This window comes from Molothrus aeneus, chromosome 31 (genome assembly GCF_037042795.1).
Source record: "Molothrus aeneus isolate 106 chromosome 31, BPBGC_Maene_1.0, whole genome shotgun sequence".
Lineage (NCBI taxonomy): Eukaryota > Metazoa > Chordata > Aves > Passeriformes > Icteridae > Molothrus > Molothrus aeneus.
Genome location: NC_089676.1, coordinates 1,258,121 through 1,271,775, shown reverse-complemented (window position 1 = coordinate 1,271,775; position 13,655 = coordinate 1,258,121). Strand labels below are relative to the sequence as shown.

Here is a 13,655-nt window from a genome sequence, read left to right as displayed (position 1 = left end):
ACATGTGATTCCCACTGGCAATGGCTTTGAGAACCTCAGCTCTGGAGAGCTAGAAGAGTGGGAAGAAAATGTTCAATATTTAAAATTCTCTGACTCACAGGACAGCCCTGCCATTTCCTGCTCTTGCCTGGCTCCAAGCTGGGAGCATGTTGGCCTCAGGGCTCTGTTCCCTGCAGGAGCTGCTCTGGGCCCTGGCACTGCCCCACTCTGTCAGGGTGGAGGCTGCTGCAGAGCTTAGGCACTGGTCAGACCTTCACAGGGAGATTTTAACCCTCTTATCCCAAGGAAATGCAGGGGTGATACACTCCAGTAACAGCACAGGGGACAGGGACTGGTTTTTTGAGGATGTGTGGAGGCACCCAGTATTTCAACTCAACTGTTACAAGCCCAGTGCTGTTCTGACTTGACATCTCAGGGGGTTTAACAGCTGCCATCTTGTGCTTGCCTTTGTTTTCCAGATGATGTGTCTGACTCTGAAGAAAGCATTTCAAGTAACAAATCCTGCAGAAATGAGCGATCCCTTCAGGAGAAGTTGGAGATTGTGACCAATGAAGGGCTGCTGCTTACTGTGAAAGTGTTCCTGGACTGGCTGAGGACAAACACAGACCTCATCATTATGTGTGCTCAGGTGGGGATGGGGTCAGGGCTCTCTACAAGCTTGTGTCAGCTTCCCTGGGCTGGTTGCAGCCATGGCCCCAGTCCTGGGCAAAGGGTGATGTTATGTCCCCCACCAGCTGAATTCAGCTACTCTGGGCTAAGAAGGATGGTGAGGTTTATTCTTCATAAAGTATTCTGAGGGTTGTATACATCTGTCACGATATTTTATGTGGCCTTTTGTGTTCTGTTCCTGCAGAGCTCTCAGAGCCTGTGGAACAGGCTGTCTGTGCTCCTGAACCTTCTGCCTTCTGCTGCAGACCTGCAGGAATCAGGTACTGGAGAAAGAAGTGGCAATGTCATGTTTCACCAAGCCATCAGTGATTCCCAGGGTGTGTGAGAGCCCAGGGAGGGAGATTTCCTAGTAGCAGCTTTTATAAGCACTATAGGAAGTAAAACATGCATGTGTATTGTTTTTTGGTTTTATTTTTTTTTTTGTTTAAGCATCATTCCAGTTAAATACTGTCCCATAGTCTTTAGAATCATATAATCACAGAACATCCTGAGTTGGAAGAGACCCCTCACCTCGCTCCAGGATTGAGTTCAACTCCTGGCCCTGACAGGACAACTCCAAAAATCACACACAAAAAATGCTATATCAATGCATTAATGTGGCTGGCAGCATACTGAAACACTGGCACCAACGTGTGAGAATCCATGTGTGGCCAGCAGGAGTGAAATTCACTGCCAGTAGCAGGAGTAAGGCTGTGATTTTGCCATGGTAATCCTGGAAAATAGTTTCAGAGCTCCAGCTGCTCATGATGTGCTCTGTGCCTCTTCAGGGCTGAGCCTGAAGTTCCCAATGGTTTGTGAGAAGCTGAGTTTAAACAGGGTTTTTTTTTATTGCTCATCAATAGGTGGGAAAGCTGTCCCTCCAAACAGGAGATTCCCCAGAGTGCCCTGGCAGATTGTTTGGGGGAGTTGCTCTGTATATTGTGGGTGGTCTGATGGTTCCTCCTTAATCAGGTGCTCACAGATCACGTTTCACTAACACCTCTGCCCCACCATTACAGACCATGTCCCTTAAAGAGTTCTCCTCTTAGCCCCCTCACCAGCTGTTCTGCTCTCCTCCTTGCCCCTCCTCTCCAGGGCTGGCCCTGTGTGATGAAGTCAAGGATATGCTGAGTGATGCTGAGCTGCCAGACCTGAAGGCCAACCTGCTGCTCCCTGAGGACGTGGCCCTGCGCAATCTCCCCCCTCTGAAAAATGCACACAAGAGGTTTAACTTCGAGCAGGATCGGCCCATTTTCTCTGCAGTCGAGGAGGTGAGTTGGGCTAAATCCTGGAAAAAAAACCAGATACAACCTGGATTGTTGTGTTATGTGGTTCCTTTTCCTAGCACTGAGGGCTTGAGCAGAGGTTTATGGGGCAGGTGTGGCAGGGTGCTGCTGATTTGTCCTGATTTTCTTGGGTTGAGGAAGCCCCAGACTTGCTGGCACTGTGATGGTGTTCACAGGGGTCTGAGGATGAGGGAAGAGATGAGGATCTGACTCCATGTTTCAGAAGGCTTGATTTATTATTTTATGATATATATATTATATTTAAACTATACTAAAAGAATAGAAGAAAGGATTTCATCAGAAGGCTGGCTAAGAATAGAAAAAGAAGGAAAAAATAACAATGGCTTGTGTCTTGGACAGAGTCCGAGCTGGCTGGGCTGTGATTGGCCATTAATTAGAAACAACCACATGAGACCAATCCCAGATGCACCTGTTGCATTCCACAGCAGCAGATAACCATTGGTTACATGTTGTTCCTGAGGCCTCTCAGCTTCTCAGGAGGAAAAAATCCTCAGGAAAGGATTTTTCAGAAAAGATGCCTGTGACACTGGCACCCCTGAACCTACTGGCCAGCTGTAGCCTTTCCTGCAGTCTCTGACTTCAGAAGAGATGACAAACATCCATCAGAACTGGGCATTTAATATCAGTTCCTGCCTTTTTCAAGAGTGTGGGCTGCAGGTGGGCACTGCCTCGGGCACAGCCTGGCTGTGGTGGCTCTGACTGCTGCTGCTCCCTTGCAGTCTGTCGTGCGCATCTGCTGCATTCGGAGCTTCGGCCACTTCATCACCCACTTGCAAGGCAGCATCCTGCAGTTCAACTCAGAGCTTGGGATCTTCATCAGCATAGCACAGTCTGAGCAAGACAACTTGTTGCACCAGGCCCAGGCTCAGTTCCACATGGTGAGTTGGTAGAGGTGAATGAATCCTCTGTATTCTCTGTTTCCTGTAGGTTACTATGAGGTTGTAACTATAATCACAGATCTTTGGGAGGAGATGAAAGTTCTGTTTCTTAAAGCTGTTCCACTTTTCACTCTGGAAGTGTATATTAGTGTCAGCTGGTGTGTTTCCTGCTAACTGATATGGAAGTTTGGTTTTGCAACTAGGCTGCAGAGGAAGCTCGACGGAACAGGCTCATGAGAGACATGGCCCAGCTTCGGCTGCAGGTAGGAGACCCCAGTTCCAGCCTGAAAACCAGCAGGGTACTGGCTGGAATATCAGAACCTGGGAAGGGAAGGGGGAACTCTCTGCTCCTGCCCCACACAGAGGCAGTAAGTCCATTCTGCATAGGTTGAGCTGTAGAGTATCTCGGGTTGGAAGGGATCCTGTAAGGATCAGGAGTCCAAGTCCCTGCTCCTCACAGGGTGCTTTAAACTGAATGCCCACGAGTGTAGTTCAGGCATTCCTTGAGCTCTGGCAGGCTTGGTGCAACAGCCACTTTCCTGGGGAGCTTGTTCCCCCTCTGGGGGAAGAACCTTTTCCTAAAGTTCAGCCTGAACTTGTCCTGATGCAGCAATGAAGCTAGAAATGAAATGTTTTTATATTTCCTCCTTGCTAGTCACTGGAGAGAGGATGTCAGCACCTCCTGCTTGCTGACCCCCTCGAGGAAGGTGCAGGCTGTGATGGGGAAGTCACCCTCAGCCTTCTCTGCCCCAAGCTGAGCAAACTGAGTGACCTCAGCCACCTGAGGCCTTTCACCATCCTGGTTATCCCACTCTGGGCACTCTCTAATATTTCAATGCCCCTCTTACATCAAAGTGCCCCAAACTGTTCCCAGTACTCAAGGTGGGGCTGCACTGGGCAGTGCAGAGTGAGATCCTCTTCTCTTGCTGACCCTCTGCTGCATCCAGCCCTCTGTTCTGTGTGCTTGGAGGCTGGAAGGGCCTGGTGGAGCTTTGCAGGGCAAGTCTTGTCCTGTTTGATGATTTGTTTCAGCATCAATGTGAAACGAGTGTCTTTGCCATGTGTGTTTTCAGCTGGAGGTGTCTCAGCTGGAAGGCAGTCTCCAGCAGCCCAAGGCACAGTCAGCCATGTCTCCTTACCTGGTTCCTGACACCCAGGCCCTCTGCCAGCACCTGGCTCTTGTCAAGCAGCTGGCCACAAGTGGGAGGTTCATCATCATCATCCCTCGAACAGGTATGGGGACTCCACAGCAGGTAACTGCCAGTGGCTGCCCCCTGACCCTTCTGTGCTGGGAGCAGGCCCCAGGGGCCTGCCTGGGTGCTGGCTTTCCCTCCTCCTGCTCTTAGCCTTCACTTCATCTGGAACAGTTGCAAAACCCTTTTGATGTGTTACTTTTGGGGCCTGTTCTGTGTGTGTGGCCCATGCTTGGGATTTTGACAGAGTGTGTCAGAAGAGCTGAGAGGAGAGAGGTCCTGTTCCCCCCGTGCCTCTCCTGTGGCAGCTGTACACTGGGACAGTGTTCTGTGCAATGGGGAGTACTTGGCACCTCTGGATTAGTTTGCAGAAGTAGAACTGTAAACAAGAGGGTTTTGGTTTTTTGTTTTTTGTTCCTGTTAGTTATCGATGGCCTGGACTTCCTGAAAAAGGAGAACGCCGGTGCTAGGGACAGCATTCGGTACCTGGAGGCAGAATTTAAAAAGGGAAACAGGTGAGAGCAGGACAGGGGTGGGATTTTCCTTTGGTTTTGGAATGGGTGGGCTTTGGGTGGGAGCAAGCAGTGGATTCCTTGGAGCAGACTGAGGAGTGGGCCAAGGAAAAGCCAGAGTTCAGGAATGGGAAGGAGCAGATGCAGCAGGTGGCTCTTCAGCTGTGAAGTGCAGAAGCTTCTGAGCAATGGTGGAGTTGCATCTCTGTTGCTGTATAAAGTGGAGCAGTGACCTTTGCCACTGCACTGAGAGTGCTGGAAGAGCTGAATTGTGCCCGGGTGCTCTGCAGAAACACAGCTGAAAGGACAAACTGCATCTCTGGGGTCAATGCCAGGCCTGGTGGGCTTGAGACATGAGGTGCTGTGAGCACCGTGTGGGAATGGTGTGAGGCAGGGAGGGGATGGGAGGGATTCACAGAGCATTCCTGGCATGGACGTTTGGGTGTTAAATCTGGGTTGGGGGAAGGCCTCCAGCACCCAGAGGAGCTGCTGTGGAGCACTGACTTCAGCTGTGTGACAGTCTCCATATGAGCTCAGAGATTCTGCTTTCTCCTTAGGTACATCCGTTGCCAGAAAGATGTTGGGAAGAGCTTTGAGAGGCATAAATTGAAGAGACAAGATTTAGATGCCTGGTAAGATTTCAGCACCTGAAGGTGCCTGAGAGCTGGGCTCACAGCAGGCAGGTGGCTTTGGGGAGAGGTGTTAGCACTGGGAGCAATTGCAGAGCTTGTTCTATGTGAGTAATGATGGAATTCCTTGGAGATAAGGACAGCCACCTGTGCATGTTCCACAAAGCACTCTGTGCTCAGAAAGATCTCAGAAAAGTCCTTAATGGCCACAGGAAAGCAACCCTGCTTTCCATTTATTGTCCTGAGCAGATTTGGCCTTCCTGCTGACCTTCCCCTCTGTTTCTCTTTTCTGTCAGGAATCTCTATAAAATACTGGACAGCTGCAAACAGCTGACAGTGTCCCAGGGCAGTGGGGAGGATGACACCACGGGCATGGTCACCATCATCACGGGCTTCCAGCTGGAGGACCCGAGCTCCTTCTCAGTGCCCATGCAGGTCAGTAGATCTTGTCTGCCTGAGCTGAGCCGTTTTGTTTCCTAGCAAGGATATAATGTGATTGATTGGAAAGAGATTTTTTTAAATGTTTTTTACTTTGGCTAATCCCCAAAGTTTGGTTTCCCCAAAGTTACTTTATATGTTGAGATTCCTTATTTCCCTCAAGGCTTCTTGATTTTATGATACAGAGTATTCTGGGACAGGTGAGAGAATTTAATCCCATGTCTGTGCAGGCCTCTTGTACCAGAGCAACGAGAATTGGGAGGATTTGGCCTTCCAGCTGTGCCAGGCTGCCAGAGAGTCCCCAGGCTGGGAACGGCAGCAAGTTAAAAATGAACCCCCTTTTTTCTGTGTTAAAAATGAACCCCCTTTTTTCTGTGTTAAAAATGAACCCCCTTTTTTCTGTGTTAAAAATGAACCCCCTTTTTTCTGTGTTAAAAATGAACCACCTTTTTTCTGTGTTAAAAATTAACCACTTGTTTTTCTGTGTTTGCTTACAGTCTGCCATCCAGGCAGCTGCCAACGCCAGCATAGAGATAAAAAATGTTCTGGAGTTCTACAAGCAGTGGAAAGAGATGGGCTGATGGTCAGAAAGGCTTCGGGTTGGTGAACCTTTCTCTCCCCCTCTCGCAACGTGCAGCGTCTGAACGAAGGAAACAACAATCTGGGCGACACTTAAGACACGAAGAAGCAGCAGCAGCAGCAGCAACAGCAACAAAAATACCTACCCAAATGAATTAAAAAAAAAACAAACAAAAACAGAACAAAAATGCAAAGTGGGCACGCACACTGACACCCTCCACCTGCATCCTGAGCAGACGGCTGTACAGCTCTGATGGCGCCAGCTGCTCTGAGAGAGGCCCCTCGGAATGGCCGGGGCAGAGCTCTGCCCTTCTCCCAGTGGGCAGAGATGGGCGAGAGACAGGCAGTCCTGCATCCCCCTCCTTCCTCCCAAAGCTTGCTTGGCCAGCAGAAGCAGGCTGGTGGTTCAAAGCATGGACTTCACTTCAGCAAAACCAAACCAGCGCAGCAGGAACGGAACCCTCCGGCTTGGGGAAGAAGATGCAAAGAGTGTTTTGCTCTTGTTTGGCAATCTGGGGACAGGAAAGTGGATAGTATTTCTCTCCCCCTCACCTCCTCCTTTTGAATTAATTTTTTTTTTTTTCAAGGGGTTTTTTTTTCCTTTTAATTTTTAGTTTTTATATATATGAATAATATTACAAAAAAAAAAAAAAAGAAAAAAGAGGAGTTCCTTTGGGGTTTTGGATACTCTTCCAACGTCAGAAAGAAAAGGAAACACTCTATTTAAAAGGGGGAAGAAGCTCTTAATATAATTTTTTTTTTTGTCTTAGAACAAGCATATTTATTTCCTTTCCCAGGCCCCCATGGAGCAGGCTCGGTGCAAAGGGATGTTGGCCTGTGAGGAGGGAGCAGCCCCACGTTGCACTCCACTCTCCCTGGGAGCTGCACGCTTCATGAGCAGCACAAGCTCCACCACGCTGCTCCAGGGAGGCCACAGGACTCTGCCTCCATCCCCAGCTTCTCCCACTATGCATTAGACCTTGGAGAAAAGGAGGAATCTGGCAGAACTGCTGAAAGAGAGAGAAGAGCCGGGTGGGATTCATACACCATTAAGGCTCAAATGCTTGGCTTGAGCACTGCAACACTGGGATGGAGCAGATGTCTCCAAAGGACCCAAAGCCTCTTTTTCATCTTTTCTTTTTTTCCCTTTTTTTTTCCCCCCCCCACTAAATCTTTCAATAGGGTGTGGAGGAGGAAGGAGAATCTCAAAGCCATTATCTTCTGCTGGTTGTTCAATGCACCACTGCTGCAATGCTGTGCTAGAGATGGTGACAGAGCTGGAGCGTTTGTGTCCCCTTTTGTCACATCCCTCTGGGCTGGCAGAGGCTGTGCAGGAGCACTGAGCTCACAGACTGCTCCCTGCTTTTGGCATCCCAAACAGGAGGGCTGGTGCTACCTGCAAGGATGCTGGAAGAGCCCAGGGGAGCTGGGAGGGATCCTGCAGAGCTCCATCCTGGCAGCATCTCCCTCAGCCTGTGTCTGACACGCTGTCCCTCGGCCGGTGCTCGCATATGAAGCTGCAGGTTGCTCCCAGGGCAGCAGGAGAGGGGCTGGGCAGTCTCTTCATGCTCCCTCTTCTTGCCTCTGTGTGCCCACGAAGAGATGTCTCCATCCACATGAACCAGCAGCAGCTATGCAAGTACAAACCACTGGAGTCTTCTATCTGTCTGTGTTCTCACATGGGCCAGCCAGAAACTGCTACAGCCAGAGAGCAAAACATGAGAAGTGGAGTCACATCCTCCACTCTGTGCAGGCTCTGAGCATGGTGTGTTGGACTGCAGGGGCAGGGTGTTCCTTGTTTTCAGGTAAAAAACTAAAAATACCAGCACAAGTACCAGAGGATTCATTTCTATTCCAGTTCCAGCTCCTTTACAGCGCAGCAGAGGGAAATGCCAACCTCCCTGGTACAGCTGGTCCATCCCTGGCTGTGAGGGACAGGGGTTTCCCTGCAGGATCTTCTCCTGGAACTCACAGTACTTTGCTTGGCTAAGCCAAGAGAAGGTCACATGCAGGACAGCAGGTCAGAGACTCTGGCACACCTTGGGGATCCTTGGAGATCTGAGATGGGTTGTGAAGCTCCCAGTCACTCTTCCCTCCAGTGGTTTTATTTGGAGTCCTTTGTTTGTGTGGAGCTCATTATTTCTGTTCCATGGGGTGGAAAAAACAAGAAGGGAATCTCCTTGTGGGACTGTTGTTGAGGTGAAGCCCTCCTTGTCTGGTGGGGGGCACAGAGTTGATGTGCTCTGCTTTTTCCTGCTGCTGAAGAAACCCCCCCTGATCCTGGCTGCTGAGCACAACAGAGGAGTCTGGAGGTCCCTGGGGCTGATCTTGGAGTGTTTGTCCTGAGAGCCTCAGTGTCACCCTTGTGGCTGGTGGAGAGAAGCATTGCAGGGCTGTGGTCAAAGCAGTGAGGAGCTGGGGGCAGCCTTCAGCTTCGCCCTGGGCTGAGGTTGAGCATTCCTTGGCTCCTGGCTGGACCTTGAGGGGAGAGAGAAGAGCAGTACAGGTAAAGAGGCAGCCCAGAGGGAATTCCTGTCTTGCTGCTGGCAAGTGTTTCTCTTGATGGCAAGTGTTTTCAGTTCTTGCAGCTCCCACAGCTGTGCAGGGTGGCAAGTGCTGCACAGCTGGGCAGGCTGAGGAGGAGGAGCTGTGTTCTGAGCCACTGAGGCCTTGGTTGGGCACAGCATCCAGTTTAAGAACAAAAGGAAATAAACTCATTTTCTGTACCCAGAGGCAGAGGAGCTGCTGTGAGCCCATGTGGGGCCACATGGCAGCAACAGGGGCTGCCCACAGCTCTCTCTCAGTCACTGCTCTGCTCCCCTGAGGGGTTGGTTTAATATCCCAAGGGTTTGCACACCTGCAGGGGAGAAAGAAGCCCCTCACCATGCAATGGGCAGTCCTGACTGCCCCCACGGCACCTTCCACTCTGGGCTGCATGGGGAGGGATTGTGACCTTTAAAAAGGACACCTGAAGGGTCCCCATGCTGCCCTCTTCCTGTCCAGAGCCCTGTGCTTGAGGACCTGGTGAATGGCTTTTGGATTTGCATCCCCAGTCAGAGATGGCTGGAGCTGAACACCTGGGAGGCTCCAGAGTGTGGGGGCAGCCTTGGGGAGGTGGCACTGAGGGTCCTGCAGCAGGCCTGGCCTTCTGAGGGGGCTCAGCATATCCTCCCTGGCCTGGGGTAAAGCAAGGCACTGCTCTGCCCTATCCCAACCCTCAGGATGAGCTGGAGTTTCCTCCTTGCACAGATCTGCTCGGGCCCTGAGTTTCTCCCCTGGCGTGGTGGCTGCTGCTCAGAGGGGCTCTGGGGGTGGAAGCCAAGGGGATGGTCTGTGGAAGGCTCTGTGGTGCTGCAGTGGGGGCTCCCTGAGAGCCCCCCAGCCCGTGCACCCCTGTGCAAGGCAGAACTGTGAGCTGCCTCACCAGGACAGCATCAGGCAGGGTGGAGGCTGCAGGCTCTGCCCGTGGCTCCTCCTGCACCAGCTGTGAGCCAGTCCAGTAGTGCCTGCTGTGCTGGGAAGGAGAGCAAACAGAAAAACCATCTTGTGGGCTGAAAACAAGAGTTTTCATGTGTTCTGGTGTGTTTTCTTGGGTTTGGTTTTTCTCTTCATTGCCACCCTGTTGAGCGGTTCGGGGTTGTTGGGGTGACCCCACGCTGGGAGGACACAGGTCTGTGGTGGCTGAGGCTGGCTGGGCTGTCCCCAAACCATGGTGGACGCAGTCACTGGTGCTTGCTGGGCTTCTGCTCCATGGTTTCATGGGCTGTTCCAAGCAGCTCCTCTGCTCCCATCCTCGTTTGGCTTGAGGCCGCCCGCAATGCCTCGGATTTTGTCTCTCACATCTTCAATTTTGGGCTCTTTTCCTTGTGGGTGTGCAGCAGCAGCGGGCAGGGACAGGGCAGGCTGGCACAGGGCTGGTGTTGCTGGCCTTGCCACTGGCACTGAGGGGATGTGGGCTGGAGGCGAGGGACAATCACCTCTCCTCAGCCCTGGTGTGGCACACGGGCCTGCAGAGCCAGGGAGGACTGGGGGGACACGGGGCCCAGCTGGGTGAGCAGGGGCTCCCAGCGTTTGTCTGACCATGGTCTGAGCACAGCAACTGGCTTAATAAAATACCAGATGTTTGTACTGTGTGTCCTGTGCTCATTCCCAGCCCATCCCACCTTTCCTGAGCAGCCCAGGGGCTGAGTGCATTTTCCATCTGTAAATCCACCCAAATCTGCTTTGCTGACCAGACTTTCCAGGAAGGGAAGTGCAGGTGGGTCCTTCCTTAGCCCTGTGGTGGGAATAGCATTTCCCTTGCTGTCTCTGTGATTTGGGATGACTGCATCCTCTTGCTAGGACTCTGCTGCCACAGGAGCACCCCTGGCCTACCTCATCAGGGCCTTTGCAGCTCACTTTTAATGGAGGAAAGGGGGTGGAGAAGTGGGAGACAGGGAAAGTGTAAATTTTTAAAATGTGTGACTTCCCAATGTCCATTCAAGGGGCTGGGAGAGGGTGGGCTGGGGGCTTCAGGCTGGAGATTGGGCTGTGTGAGGGTCCCACCATGCCCTGGTGCCAAAGGAGAGAAAATAAATGAAAATTCCTGCCCTGAATTCATTGCTGCCAGAGCTCCCTGATCTGCTTCCCCTGGTGGGGAGCACTGAGCACTGCCATCATCGTCTCTCCCTCTTGGCTTCTTTGGAGGCTGCCACCGGGCAGGAAGGTCAGAGGTGTTAAAAGGAAGGGAAAGGGGCTGGGGGTGAGACCTGCACCCTCTTTGGGCTCTTGTTGGGTGTCCTGCAGTGTCCCTGTCCTGCAGTGTCCCTCTCCCAACTCCCTCTGCACCCAGTCTGTGCCTCAGCTCTTCCAGTGCAAAGATTCCATGAATTCACCCCTTAAATTCCCTTCTCCAGCAGTGATTCCACGAATTTGGGGTCCCCACGGTGGACCCAGCAGTGTAAGCGTGCACGTGTGAAGGTTAATGAGTAATTAAGGTGGTTTGTGATGGAATTCCGGGGCAGGGGTGCATGGATCAGTAACCCCACACTGGGAGAAACAATTTTCAATTAAACGGGAATGATGATGGGGCAGCTCTGGGCTGGGAGCAGGACCTGGGGCTGGTAGCACCGCTCCTCCTTGGAGCCTGGGGGTCACAGGGGGGGAACCCAGGCGTCCTCAGCTGGGTGGGGTTGGGTGACACGGAGCACACCCCGAATCCTCCCTCCCACCCGCGCCCCAGCCTTGGGGAGGAACTGGCTCCACGTTTGCATTTATTTCTTTCCAGGGCGAACAGAAAGGGTGGGAGGGTGCAGGTGCAGAGGGGAAGGGGCTGACCGGGGGGGGGTTTCTGGAGCTCAGCCCCCTCCCCAAGCAGGGCTGGGCTTACACCAGCCCATAGTAGCGCCGATAGGCTTCCTGCAGCCCGATCTGATCCGCCAGCTCGTCACAGTCGGGGTTGAGCTCGCACACCTCGCGCTTGGCCTCCAGCGGGTCCGGCGGGGCTCCAGGGCCGCTGCTGGGGACAAAGGGGGCACCCAGGGGGTGTGGGGGGTCCTGGGCCAGCAAACCTCCCCACCCGGAGCCCGCCATCCTCACCTGCCATAGCCGGGATTGCGCTTCTGCCTCTGCACCAGCTCGGCGCTGGCGCGTCTGGAGACAAAGGCTGCAGGGACAGGGGGGTCAGGGGGGTCCCGTCCCCTGTTCCTGTCCCCAGGGCAGTGGGGCCGGGTCACTCACCTTCGGAGCTGGGCGAGTCCTTGGTGCTGGCAGAGCCACCGGCAGCTGCGGGTGACACGGAGGGGGGGTGGGCTCAGAGGGGGTGTCCGGAGGGGGGGTGGGCTCAGAGGGGGTGTCCGGAGGGGGGGTGGGCTCAGAGGGGGTGTCCTGCTCTTCCATCCTGCTCTGCTCTGACCCTGCTCCTTTTGGAGCTCACATCCCTCCCCGAGGCCCCCTAATCTGCTGAAGGATGTCCCGGTCCCTATCTCCCCATTGCAGCCCCGTGCCCCCTGCCCCAAAGCTCAGCAGAGTTTCCCCAGTCCCTTTGCTCCCTCCAGAGCCCTTCCCAGGGCACAGAATCACCCTCAGGGCACAGAATCACCCCCAGTGTCCATAGAATCACCCCCAGTGCCCACAGAATCACACCCAGTGCCCACAGAATCACCCCCAGTGTCCACAGAATCACCTCCAGGGCACAGAATCTCCCCCACTGTCCATAGAATCACCCTCAGGGTACAGAATCACCCTCAGTGTCCACAGAATCACCCTCAGTGCCCGGAATCACCCCCAGTTCCACAGAATCACCCCCAGTTCCACAGAATCATCCCCAGTGCCCACAGAATCACCCCCAGGGCACAGAATCACCCCCAGTTCCACAGAATCACCCCCAGGGCACAGAATCACCCCCAGTTCCACAGAATCATCCCCAGTTCCACAGAATCAGCCCCAGTGCCCACAGAATCATCCCCAGTGCCCACAGAATCACCCCCAGTTCCACAGAATCATCCCCAGTGCCCACAGAATCACCCCCAGTGCCCACAGAATCAGCCCCAGTGCCCACAGAATCATCCCCAGTGCCCACAGAATCACCCCCAGGGCACAGAATCACCCCCAGTTCCACAGAATCACCTGCAGTGCCCAGAATCACCCCCAGTTCCACAGAATCACCCCCAGTGCCCAGAATCACCCCCAGTTCCACAGAATCACCCCCAGTGCCCAGAATCACCCCCAGGGCACAGAATCACCCCCAGTTCCACAGAATCACCCTCAGTGTCCACAGAATCACCCCTATGGCACAGAATCACCCCCAGTTCCACAGAATCACCCCCAGTGCCCACAGAATCATCCCCAGTGCCCACAGAATCACCCCCAGTGCCCAGAATCACCCCCAGTTCCACAGAATCACCCCCATGGCACAGAATCACCCCCAGTTCCACAGAATCACCCCCAGTGCCCCCACCAGCCCTCACTCCCCTGTACCTCTGCGGCAGAGGCCGAGGGTGAGCAGGGCCAGGAGGGTCAGCAGGAGCAGGGACTTCATGGTGCCTCCCTGTGCTGGGCTGAGCACAGCCCTGGCTCCCTGGGTGTCTTTATAGGGTCCTGTGGCCTGGGCAAGGGGGGGCCTGGCCTCCCCAGGGTTATTTCCAGCACATCCGCCATGGCCGGAGCTGCTGGCAGAGGTGGCAATTGTGGTTTGGGATGAACTTGGTCCCCTGTGCCCAGCCAGAGCCCACAAAGGGAGGGAGAAGTGGCCCCAGGCCAGGGGGGATTTGCTGGTGGGCCCAGCCCTGCCAGCCTGGCAGTGCCCAGTCCCCATGGGATGGGTGAGGGGGCACTGGGGGCTCCTCACTCACTGCTGCATCCCAGAATCATCTGCTGTGACACAGGGACACTTTCCTGCCAAAACCTCGGGGTTTCCCTCCACGTGCAGGGCCAAAGGGAAGTTGCTGGCCCAGTTTTGGGGGAGCAGCAGCTGCTGCTTTTGGGCAATGGG

The 13,655-nt window shown here is 53.7% G+C and overlaps 2 protein-coding genes across 3 annotated transcripts in view; one reads left to right on the top strand and one right to left on the bottom strand.

Moving 5' to 3' along the window:
- The window catches only part of SMG5 (SMG5 nonsense mediated mRNA decay factor), a 28,283-nt gene extending 17,971 nt beyond the window's left edge, over positions 1–10,312 (top strand). For both annotated transcript variants that reach the window (XM_066568113.1, XM_066568115.1), the window contains exons 13-22: positions 459–628; positions 854–929; positions 1,744–1,919; positions 2,675–2,833; positions 3,037–3,096; positions 3,907–4,066; positions 4,451–4,541; positions 5,096–5,170; positions 5,464–5,602; positions 6,103–10,312. In XM_066568113.1, coding sequence (XP_066424210.1) covers positions 459–628; positions 854–929; positions 1,744–1,919; positions 2,675–2,833; positions 3,037–3,096; positions 3,907–4,066; positions 4,451–4,541; positions 5,096–5,170; positions 5,464–5,602; positions 6,103–6,186 — 1,190 coding nt within the window. In that variant the 3' untranslated portion in view covers positions 6,187–10,312. The remainder of the gene's footprint in view (positions 1–458; positions 629–853; positions 930–1,743; positions 1,920–2,674; positions 2,834–3,036; positions 3,097–3,906; positions 4,067–4,450; positions 4,542–5,095; positions 5,171–5,463; positions 5,603–6,102) is intronic.
- Positions 10,313–11,458: 1,146 nt separating this feature from the next.
- Positions 11,459–13,321, bottom strand: BGLAP (bone gamma-carboxyglutamate protein). Its single transcript, XM_066568295.1, is given in 5 exon segments — positions 11,459–11,681; positions 11,762–11,828; positions 11,903–11,947; positions 13,142–13,285; positions 13,288–13,321. Coding segments are annotated over 5 exon segments (423 nt in total). The 3' UTR covers positions 11,459–11,548.
- Between the last annotated feature and the right edge of the window lie 334 nt (positions 13,322–13,655).